This window comes from Ictalurus punctatus, chromosome 24, assembly GCF_001660625.3.
Source record: "Ictalurus punctatus breed USDA103 chromosome 24, Coco_2.0, whole genome shotgun sequence".
Classification (NCBI taxonomy): domain Eukaryota; kingdom Metazoa; phylum Chordata; class Actinopteri; order Siluriformes; family Ictaluridae; genus Ictalurus; species Ictalurus punctatus.
The window spans coordinates 20,443,111-20,455,504 of NC_030439.2; the positions used below are offsets into that span (position 1 = coordinate 20,443,111).

Here is a 12,394-nt window from a genome sequence, read left to right on the forward strand (position 1 = left end):
ATAATCAGCAGAACTGATTCTGGGAGCTTCATTTAGAGATCAGAATATTTTACCAGACTTCAAGTCGTGCAGCTGCTGAACCTGTTTAAGTCTGGAATTCCGTGTGCCTGTGAATGTGGTTCAACATGTTCTACTTCTACAAAAGTGAGAGACTTCCTGAAGCCTCAGCTCCTTTTTAAAATTGCGTCTCACTTGAGCAAACTCAAAGTTCAAGAAACAGCGATATTAATGCCAACGCCACAACGCTTTACTGTCGAGTAAAGGTAATTCTTCATTTCCGGTATTGAAAATAATGATACAGTTTATAAAATGGTGTGTGCACATTACAGGAGGAAAACTGCGCTATGTGAACTGAGTATATTTTTCTCGTTTCAGTAAAAATACATCATCTATAGACCTTTATCAGTGAGGACAAACACACTACAGCTGTATACTTTACAAATATTTTGCTATTTCATTCGATTTTACTTGGTGGTGACATTTCAACACACGCCCAGATGTTTTGGTGAAACAGCAGGAAGATTTGGCTCCATGCGCGTGGAGGAAAAATCAAAACCCAAAAAATGTGGACGTTTGAATACAAGCATAATTAGTGCTGTTTTGAAACGAACATGCAACAATGGCATATTTTTTCATGTATTAATGGATATTTAATAATAATGAAATAGTAATTAAACATTAATGATGAATATTAAAGGGACAGATCGCGTGCGCCAATTGTTCAGGGAAAATTATAATAAATTAAAGGAGTTTCGGTCAGTAATGGATCAACGAGCACAAAGTGAAAAGCTTTATTTCCATGTGTTTGTGTAAAAGGAGTGTGAGAATTCATCACATTACACAGAACTCTTCTACAAGTGTCAGTTTCCCCAAATTCACCTTTGTTGGAATTTAGTGTAACAGAAGCTATGACATAAAAAAAAACTTACGTTTTTTATGTCTTGATTAAATAATTAATACAGTAAATATTATAAATGCTGTACTACCAAGCATTACATTTCTTTCTTTCCAAAATAAATGTTTGACATTGAGTGTTATGTATTTATAAGTTTATTTATTCGTTTATATTTACGTATGTTTGAATGGGGACTGTGACAGGGGCACCTGCAAGATTTTATCTCAGGGTACGGTCGCATCGAATTGTTTAAGCACTTCCTCGCTGTAGATTTTAATTTCAGGATGAATATTCATGAGGACAAGTCCAGTAAGCCTGTAGTCTGTCATCGTGTCTTCAGGCGCCTCAATATGCTGAAAGAGCGCTCTGCAGAGGCGTGGACACTGGCATAGTTAGAAAGACTTTCAGTACACAATGGAAATTTGGGGGAAATTCCGCCGTGTTCTTTATAACCTCACAAATGTCACTGCAGCTGCATGCTGTATCATCCAATTCCCTCTACAGGTCCATTTCAACATCAGCTCCACCTAGATTGGGCATCAGTGCCCCGTGCTCATCTTTTATCTCCTGCCACACTGTGTCCGACAATTCTGACAGTTTATCCGGCAGCAGATACTGTCCCTTCAGTCGTGGGAGTGCCAGGCAAACTCGGTCTTTCACCTCAGATTCAAGGTAATCTATGAAACAGATCCTGTCTCCAATATTCATTTGGGATTGTTGCTGGTGTGTTTGACCGCTTTGTCTGTATTGTTACTATGTGAGGGATGGAGGGATTGATATGAAGTTTGGCAGCCAACTGACAAGCATCACTAATGCACTGGCATTACTAGCTGGATCTCAACGTTGGATTTAAAGTGTCGTTGAAAAAATTCATCAGGGATTAACGGAATCAGTGGCTGATTTAAGGTCATCTGCTTTAAACGTGCTGATATCTGATACGTCAGTTATTATAACCGGTACAGCTAACAGGTACCTGTGAGCTGGCAGGACTAACAGAAGGTTGTTGTTGGAGGGTACAGGTTCCATGTGAAGAGGTTGAGCAGCTGGCAGCTGGATCCGGATTATTCAATGAAAGAGACTGGGCCTGGGGTTCCCCGGACTCAGGTGCCAATGAGACAGCTGTCTCCACCATGGGCAGAGGAGCAATTTTTGCCTCATTAGTTTTAGGCCTTTTTGCAAATGTCTCAATCAAGTTTAGCTATTTTAGAGAGCGTTTACTAATTTTGAACCTTGTTTTAAACATTAACTATCTGAAATGTCATTTGTGTGTGTGTGTGTGTGTGTGTGTGTGTGTGTGTGTGTGTGTGTGTGTGTGTGTGTGTGTGGCAAAAGCGCCAATTAAGCAAAACTAAACTAGCCAATAGATTTATTTTTTTCACCCATTCCCCACCATGAACGATGCAAGCATATACACACTTGGCAACACACAAACGCACACCTTTACTTATCCTCATTCTCTCTTGCTTTCTCAAGATGTCATGAGTGTACACTGATAGATTAATAATCAATTTAAAAGTCATATAAAAAAAATAAAAACGGAGTTAATTATCTCCCTCTCATGGTACACACATGACACACACAGCCGTATGTGGTAGGCACCACTGTACTGTGGCACGCACCAGCAAAAGAGATCAGACCTGATCATACACATCTGTGTGTCCATGACCAATAACCTTTCTTTACTAATAGTGACAATGGATCACGCTAATCCTGAACAACCTGCTGGATCTCTGCAGTTCAAAAAGAGGTAAGCAGTTATTTTATTTAAGGCATTAATATTTATTGAAAATATAAAGACTTTATGTACATCATAGAGCGGGGGGTTAAACTTAGATTCTGCCCAGGCATCAGTGAACATCATGAGCCTTTAAAGGGCAATAAATTAAAGCTGTTAATTATTTAAGCATTATTATCTGTTCTATTGATCAACACCAATAACATAGGCTCTGAAAGTAGAATAGAACATTTCTAGGAAAATAAGTTAAAGTTAAATAAGTTTAAAAAGTTAGAGTTTACACTAGAAAAGCGTTTGCTCCATCATCCAGACATCACGAGTTCGAATCGCGATGATGTCATCCATGGCTGGAAGATTGGCCGTGGATGGGGCGTACTCTCTCTCCCCTATCAATCACAGTGACACTAGCCAATCATGCATGCAGTAGCGCTTTCCTCCAAGTGTGTTACAGCGGCCCCTGATGTTGCATGAGCAGCCGTTCAAAAATATGTGGCCTTTTCACATGAACAGACTTCACCCTAAAAAATCCCTTAAAAATGGCAGACCACTCTAGCACTAATCTTTTTAGTGATTGTCTACTGACTGACGTTAATGAGAATCTACAGCCAGATAAATTATTAATAGCAAAACGTATATGTTGTTGAATAGTGACACCAAGGAAAAGATATCAGACTCTTCAGGACCCAGCAGTTCCTCCATGAACAGTGATGTGTTTAAAGAACCTCCAGCAGATCCCTCATCTACACACAGGTAACATCTTCATTAAACTACTTAAAGCCACTTCGTAAAACTACTAACTTTATTTGACTATGAAATAATATCTATTTGGAATAAAGTTAATATTATATACACATAAAAGACCACCTCAGGCCTCTTCGTGTTGTGTAATCTGTAGACCATCAAATACGAGAAAATACTAATTAGTGCGACAATATAAACTTTACAAAACTACTAGAGTATTGCAAAATCACATAGAATAATTCTTTAATATTCAAAATAATGTGGTTCAAATTTAGACTAGAAGGTTAAATTTCATGGATGAACTTTGATGTCTTGACAGAGATAAACATGCTAAAAGAGTTAAACGATATATTTTGCTGTCATTAATTTTAAAATGTTTAACAGTTAAGCAGTTAAAGGTTAAAAGTCTAAAAGGTTATAATGGTTAAAGGTTAAAATCATAAAAAAGTATGTTTAAATGTTAAAAGGTAAAACATAAAAAAACTAAAGCATTAAATAATTAAAACAACTCTGAAGAGTAAAACATTAAAAGGTTCAAATTTGTAGTTAAATATGGGAGATCTGTGCCACATGGTTGCCAAGTTGTTGATAAGTAAGTGAGAAAGAACTAAAGGAATTTAGTCAATTTAGTAAAGTTTAATAAAATACTATTTCACAGTGAATAAATGTTAATGGGGCGTGTGTGTGTGTGTGTGTGTGTGTGTGTGTGTGTGTGTGTGTGTGTGTGTGTGTGTGTGAGCAGTGCAACAGAAATAAAGAGATCAGACTCACCAGTACCCAGCTGTGTGTCCATGAAGAGTGATAATTCTATGGAATTCCCACTAAGATTTAAAGAGAAGAGAGAATCCACACCAGAACGGTAACAAACAGTTACATGTAACTCGAATTAACTAATATCTCATTGTTAAACATTTTAACTTAAAAAAAGCAAAATATCCATTCTACTGATATATACTGATATATATTCTGTAGTATGAAAGATTTCTTTTAGAATAATATAAAGATACACGTACTGTTTACTTAGGAACACCTGTACCCCTTCACATTCATTCAGTTAGTCGATCATGTGACAGCAGCACAATGCGTAAAATTGTCAAGATATTTAGTTCATCTTTACATCAAACATCAGAATGGGGAACATATAAACTCAGTCACTTTGACCGTGGCATGATTGGTGGTGTCTTAGGAGCTGGTTTGACTGCTGATATTCTGGGCTTTTCATGCACAACAGTCTCTAGAGTTTACACAGAATGGTGCAAATAAAAACAAAAAACATCCAGTGAGGGATCTTCTGTGGTTAGAAACTTCTTGCTGAGAGATCAGAGGAGAAAGGGCAGACTGATTTGAGGTGACAGAAAGGCTATGGTTTCTCAAATAACCACTCTTTACAAAAGTGATGAACAGAAAAGCATCTCAGAAAGCACAACACATTGTAGCTTGAGGCTACACCAGCAGCAGACCACATCAGGTTCCACTCCTGTCAGTCAAGAACAGAAATCTGAGGCTATAATGGGCACAAACTCACCCAAACTGGACAGTTGAAGATTGGGGAAAAATTCACCTAGTCTTTAATTGTCCGCTCCATCTGGCACTAACAACCATGCCATGATCATAGATCACATTTTTCCCCATTCTAATGTCCGATGTGTAAATGAACTGAAGCTCTCGACCTGTATCTGTGTAATTTTGTCATTTGTATCCATCAGGTTTAGTTACATTTGCATTCTCTGAAACATTCATCATTGTTTTATTAAATTAGAGGCTAAAGTTCAAACCATAATTTTAAGTAATTTGGATAATGGTGTAATAAAATGGACAAGTGCATGATATTTAAAACTTTTGTACTCGCAGTGTCCTGCAGGGAGCAAGAGAGAAAACACAACAGATCATAATCACAGATACAGGGTAAGATCAAACTCAGCATGACAATAGTATTTTAATCATTATGCTGGTATTATAAACATCTCTCCAGTCACTTTGTGCTGAGTATTTCTACAGATAATGAGGATAACAAGCACATATACATTTGACTGAAGAAAAATGACAGAGATTGTGCTTGATATCTCACCACATGTCTATTACCATTTTACAGGTGTACGTCTGTAAGCACTGAACCTCATCTTCAGGAGAGATGCAAATTAAATCTTATAAAGAAGTTTCAGCATGTAAATGAGGTGATAACAAACCAGGGAAACCCAACACTTTTGCATGAGATCTACACAGAGCTCTACATGACAGAAGGAGACAGTGGAAAAGTCAATAATGAACATGAGGTGAGACAGATCGAGGCAGCATCCAGGAGAGCAGCAATAGAGGAAACACCAATCAAATGCAATGACATCTTTAAGCCCTTATCTGAAGAAGACAAACCCATCAGGAGCGTTATGACCAAGGGAGTCGCTGGCATTGGAAAAACAGTCTCTGTGCAGAAATTCATTCTAGACTGGGCTGAAGGGAAAACAAATCAGGATGTTCATCTCATATTTCCACTTCCTTTCAGAGAGCTCAATTTAATGAAGGATCGAAACCTGAGTCTGATGGAGCTTCTTCATTTCTTTTATGAGATAAAAGAAACAAACATTTCCAGCTTGGACAAAGTTCTGTTCATTTTTGATGGTTTGGATGAGTGTCGTTTCCCTCTGGATTTCCAGAACACAGTGAGGTTGTGTGATGTAACTGAATCAGCATCAGTGCATGTGCTGCTGATAAACCTGATCAAAGGGAATCTGTTTCCCTCTGCTCTCATCTGGATCACCTCCCGACCAGCAGCAGCTGATCAAATCCCCTCTGAGTGTGTCCATCGACTCACAGAGGTACGAGGGTTCAATGACCCACAGAAGGAGGAATATTTCAGGAAGAGGATCAGTGATCAGAGCCTGAGCAACAGAATCATCACACACCTGAAGTCATTAAGAAGCCTCTACATCATGTGCCACATCCCAGTCTTCTGCTGGATTTCAGCCACTGTTCTAGAGAGAATGTTGGGTGAAGCAGAGAGTGGAGAGATCCCCAAGACTCTGACTCAAATGTACACACACTTCCTCATCATTCAGACAAACGTCATAAAGGAAAAGTACACAAAGAGCAGAAAGAGAGATGCAGAAATGGTTCTGAAACTAGGTAAACTGGCTTTTCAGCAGCTGATGAAAGGCAACCTGATCTTCTATGAGGAAGACCTGATGGAGTGTGGCATTGATGTGACAGAAGCATCAGTGTATTCAGGTGTGTGTACACAGATCTTCAGAGAGGAGTTTGGGCTTCACCAGAGTAAAGTATACTGCTTTGTTCATCTGAGCATTCAGGAACACCTCGCAGCTCTATATGTGCACCTGACATTCATGAATGAAAAGAGAAATGTTCTTCAGCGCAGTCTGTTACCTAAAATGATCATGATGTTGATGATGATGATAAGGTTAAGAGAAATTACCATCTCAGATGTCCACAAGAGTGCTGTAGATCAGGCTTTACAGAGTGGAAATGGACATCTGGATCTTTTCCTTCGCTTTCTTCTGGGTCTCTCACTGGAGTCCAATCAGATCCTCTTACAAACCATAGTGACACAGACAGGAAGTAGCTTCCACAGTAACCAGGAAACGGTTCATTATATCAAGAAGAAGATCAGAAAGAATCCCTCAGCAGAGAAATCCATCAATCTGTTCCACTGTCTGTATGAACTGGATGATCATTCTCTAGTTGAGGAAGTCCAACAATACCTGCAATCTGGAAATTTACAACAAAGTGAACATTCTCCTTCTCAGTGGTCAGCTGTGGTGTTTGTGTTACTGACATCAATGCAGGAACAGGATGTGTTTGTCCTTAATAAATATACCAACAAACACTGTACATCAGACGAGGTTCTTCTGAAGCTCCTGCCTGTGGTTGCAGCATCCAGAAAAGCTCAGTAAGTAATGCTGAATATAACTGTTACACTGTTACAATATTCTTACAGCATACATGCAAGATACAAGAACATTGTCAGACCTCATAAGATAACATTGGAGTTGTACGCTGTATGGCCAAAAGTATGTGCACCCCTGACCATCACACCCATGTGTGCTTGTTGTTCCAGAGAAGGAAAATTGTAATGCTACAGTGTACGAAGACATTCTATAAAAATTGTGTGCCTCAGACTTTGTGGGAACAGTTAGGGGAGAACCACATATGGGTGTGATGATCGCGGGTCTACATACCTTTAGCCATATAGTGTATATTTAATATAGAATCAAACATGATATTATAGGAAAATAGTGGAAAAGGGTGTTGTGATTCAGACCAACATGAAGCAGAGTTACTGTAATAATCTGTAATTGATTATTTTCCTCAAACAGCAAAGTGTATTATTCCTTTTACACGTCCCTGTGAATGAGCTGTTACTATAGAAACAATAATGTATTAGAGTGCATTAATATAAAGCTGTGATTGTAGCTGCACTGCTGTCAGAGCTGCTGTTATAGAAAATTAACACCTTCTGACCAATCAGAATCCAGAACCAAGGGTACTGTGGTATAAATGTCTCTAATCTACATTCAGTAAACACACATTACACAGTAAATGATGCAGCATGTTGCAGCACATGTATAGCATGTTTGTACATTTCATATAAAAAGTGTTTGAGAACTTGTTTGATAATGTACACTGTTATTGCATCATGTATTTTGTTCTTTCCTTCAGGTTTAATAATTGTGGCCTAAATGAGGAAAGTTGTGCAGCTTTAGCCTCAGTGCTCAGCTCTGAATCCTCCAATCTGAGAGAACTGGATCTGTCTGTGAATAAACTCACAGACTCAGGAGTGAAGCATCTCTCTGCTGGACTGGAGAATCCTCACTGTAAACTGGAGACACTGAGGTAAGATCATCTCTCTGAGAGTCACATGACCTGCTCCTCAGTAAGACACATTCTCTAATAGTTTCAGTGCACACTGATTAATCTGATTCCTAATTATCTGATCACAATATTAGTTGTGTTTTCTACATATAGTTGATGTTACTGATCTTTGCTTGTCTCAGAACTGGAACTGAAGAGAGCATTTCTGATGAACAGTTTTAGTCACGGCATTAAAAATAATCATGACGACTTTCTCCTGCAGCTTTCTCAGTAATAAAGGAAGCTGAAAATAAGCTTTGAAATAGGTGATGGTTCTAAAGACAGAGAACATTTACTCCTTTGTACTGCATTCATTGTTCATCATGGGGTGTGAACTTTATGTAGAGTGTTCTCTCTCTCTCTCTCTCTCTCTCTCTCTCTCTCTCTCTCTCTCTCTCTCTCTCTCTCTCTCACACTCTCTCTCTCTCTCTCACACACACACACACACACACACACACACACACACACTCTCTCTCTCTTTGTTTCTTTTTTAGTTATTGCTCTCATATAATTCATAATTCTGTAATGCAGATGTTGTATTTCAAAGTGATTATCGACTGCAGTGACTCTGATGAAAATGTCCCTTCTGAACTGATCTGTGTGTCCTGAACTGAGAGAGTGAAGAGTGTGTCATTGTCTCTCTGCAGGTTGCGTTATTGTGGTGTCTCAGATGAAGGCTCTGCTGCTCTGACTTCAGCTCTGAGATCAAACCCCTCACACCTGAGAGAACTGGATCTGTCTGAGAATAAACTCAGAGACTCAGGAGTGAAGCATCTCTCTGCTGTACTGGAGAATCCTCACTGTAAACTGGAGATACTGAGGTAAGACCATCTCTCTGAGAGTCACATGACCTGCTCCTCAGTGAGACACATTCTCTAATAGGGAGACTGAAGCAGAGGTTTTAGGTTCAGCATCAAATATCCTGAGGAGGAAAATCGTTTCATCTGAGTGCATCATTTGATTCATAATTATTTACTCACAATATTAGTTGTTTTTTCGCCGTGCATTTGATGTTCCTGATCTTTGCTTGTCTTGGTAATGGAACTGAAAAGAGCTTTTATGATGGCTGATATAAATGCTTGGGCTCTGCTTCACTTGCTCCTGTGCGACTGGCATTGACTGTTTGATGAAAAAGTTCCTGCTGAACTGATCTGTGTGTCCTGAACTGAGAGAGTGAAGAGTGTCTCATTGTCTCTCTGCAGGTTGTGTGATTGTCGTGTCTCAGATGAAGGCTGTGCTGCTCTGACTTCAGCTCAGAGATCAAACCCCTCACACCTGAGAGAACTGGATCTGTCTAAGAATAATCTCAGAGACTCAGGAGTGAAGCGTCTCTCTGCTGTACTGGAGAATCCTCACTGTAAACTGGAGACACTGAGGTAAGATCATCTCTCTGAGAGTCAAATGACCTACTCAGGGATGTTGGACTGTTAATAATCCGGGGCTGCGCCCAGATTTTTCTCCATGCATTTTTCCAGCTCAGCTAGTAGCTTAATTTTGTTTTACGGACACTGAGGTAATGTATGACATGGTCAGAAAAAGTTGGATTTATCATAAAATTTGCCTCGGGTGTAGTCACTATTTGTAGGACTACAAGACCAATAAAATATCTTCTGATTTTCTTAGTGCTCATGTGCTTATTCTGATCACCTGTAATGTGTGAAGCATGTTCCTGACACAGCTCATTTGCATGTAGTGACGCCCAAACACACAGTTACAGCGTCTACTAAATGCTGTAAACATAATTAAAATAAGCAATTTAAACTTCACAGTATATTCCAGATATAAAAGTGCAGTAATCCATGTAATTATATGAACTGAGAGAGTGAAGAGTGTGTCATTGTCTCTCTGCAGGTTGCGTTATTGTGATATCTCAGATGAAGGCTGTGCTGCTCTGACTTCAGCTCTGAGATCAAACCCCTCACACCTGAGAGAACTGGATCTGTCTTGGAATAAACTCAGAGACTCAGGAGTGAAGTGTCTCTCTGCTGTACTGGAGAATCCTCACTGTAAACTGGAGACACTGAGGTAAGATCATCTCTCTGAGAGTCACATGACCTGCTCCTCAGTAAGACACATTCTCTAATAGTGAGACTGAAGCAGAGGTTTTAGGTTCAGCATCAAATATCCTGAGGAGGAAAATCATTTCATTTCACTGCATCATTTGATTCGTAATTATCTACTCACAATATTAGTTATGTTTTCTCCGTGTATTTGATGTTACTGATCTTTGCTTCCCTTGGTAATGGAACTGGAAAGAGCTTTTATGATGGCTGATATAAATGCTGGGGTTCTGCGTCACTTGCTCCTGTGCGACTGGAATTGACTGTTTGATGAAAAAGTTCCTTCTGAACTGATTGTCCTGAACTGAGAGAGTGAAGAGTGTGTCATTGTCTCTCTGTAGGTTGTGTAATTGTGATATCTCAGATGAAGGCTGTGCTGCTCTGACTTCAGCTCTGAGATCAAACCCCTCACACCTGAGAGAACTGGATCTGTCTGAGAATAATCTCAGAGACTCAGGAGTGAAGCGTCTCTCTGCTGTACTGGAGAATCCTCACTGTAAACTGGAGACACTGAGGTAAGATCATCTCTCTGAGAGTCACATGACCTGCTCAGGGCCGTTAGTTAGACTGTTAATCATCCGGGGCTGAGCCGAGATTCTTCTCCATGCATTTTTCCAGCTCAGCTAGTAGCTAAATGTTGTTTCATGGGTGCTGCGTTAATGTATGACATGGTCAGAAAAAGTTTGATTTATCATAAAACTTGCCTTGGGTGTTGTCACTGTTTGTAGGATTACCAGACCGATAAAATATAAAACTTTTCTAACTAGGCTAGTTTGGTGTCGCTAGGCAAGGGGAGGCACAAATAAGCTATTACTGTATGGGTTTAGCTGCTACAGTGCCATGCAAGTACATTATCTTTCCTTATGCTCTGCTCATATCATGTTCACGTAAACTGGAACTCACATAGACATTTACATACCTTGTTTTCCTGCTCAGCATCAGAGGATGTTACTGTTTCAGTTTCAACCCCTTTACTGGTTTAAAAAAGGCATATACCCATTTTTTCTCACATTGACTGTGAGTTAGCATTTGGCAGAATTGAGAAACTGTCAGCCAATGAGACACGAGTGTTTCCACGTATTTTCCTGTAAACCCTGTCTGATTGGTCTCACCTCCGTTCACTGAAGATATAAAATTACAGGCGTCTTCTTTTACTGACGTTCAGTTACGTAGTGACAAACTGCTCCAAGTGGAGAATTATTCTGGGCTAAAGAAAATATCTTTGGGGCTACAGCCCTCAATGCCCAGGCCAAGTTACGCCTCTGGACCTGCTCCTCAGTAAAATACGTTCTCTAATAGTGAGACTGAAGCAGAGGTTCCCTTTCAAAGGGAACTTTGACGTTTCGTTTAGCATAACACTATGGGATCGCCTCTCGCGCACGACCAGCATCTGAAGCTTGTGTAAAATCATGCCTATTTATAGGTCTGCCATGATCAGGTGACGTGGCAATTAAGCGCGTCGCGTGATATAAATATGGCACTTGTGAACCGCGCCATCAGCCTTTATTATTTTCAGCGAAAGACTACATGTCAGTTTTTTTGTGTAAAGAACCATGCTTCATTTCCTTGCTAACTTTTCTCAAAATCTCAGAACTTTTCTATACCTTTAAAAAAAGAGAAGAAAAAAATGGAATGAGTGAGAGAATTCAGGAAGTGTGTTACGGCTTGCTCCTGTTTCATCACGGGGAATAGTGCACACTTTCTGGGTGAAGTGTCTAGGGGTGTAGCATGTGATGGCAGCCTCGAGAGGCTGCACATGGTAATGCCTACATTAAGCAGCTCGGCTCGCGACTTGCGCTCTTCTCGGAAGCCGAGGTGAGATCTGGGCCGGCCGCTGCTGAGGCAGCTAGCCGTATCTGGTTCGGGGGATCTCTTTTGGATCTGGAAGAGGACCCGGAGACGAGCGCTGCTCTGTCTCTTGCTCTGTCTTCCGGGTTCGGCTGTCCGCTGGATTTTGGAGCTGGCATCGTGACTCCTCCTTCCGATATGGAAAGCCAAAAGGGGGGGCAGGGGGGGCCCACACAAAAATAATAGTAATAATTCCTCTCTGACTCCGAGGAGCCAGAAGGATGTGCTAAAAACTGAGAGCAGCATATAAAG

The 12,394-nt window shown here is 40.1% G+C and overlaps 1 protein-coding gene across 15 annotated transcripts in view; it reads left to right on the forward strand.

The window, feature by feature from the left end:
• Positions 1-12,394, forward strand: part of LOC108257281 (NACHT, LRR and PYD domains-containing protein 12) — a 60,926-nt gene that overhangs the window by 30,459 nt on the left and 18,073 nt on the right. For 4 of the 15 annotated variants that reach the window (XM_053675357.1, XM_053675362.1, XM_053675358.1 and 1 more), the window contains exons 9-12: positions 8,882-9,055; positions 9,437-9,610; positions 10,086-10,259; positions 10,636-10,809. In XM_053675357.1, the coding sequence (XP_053531332.1) occupies positions 8,882-9,055; positions 9,437-9,610; positions 10,086-10,259; positions 10,636-10,809 (696 nt within the window). The other 11 variants (XM_053675368.1, XM_053675360.1, XM_053675371.1 and 8 more) reach the window with 11 other exon arrangements.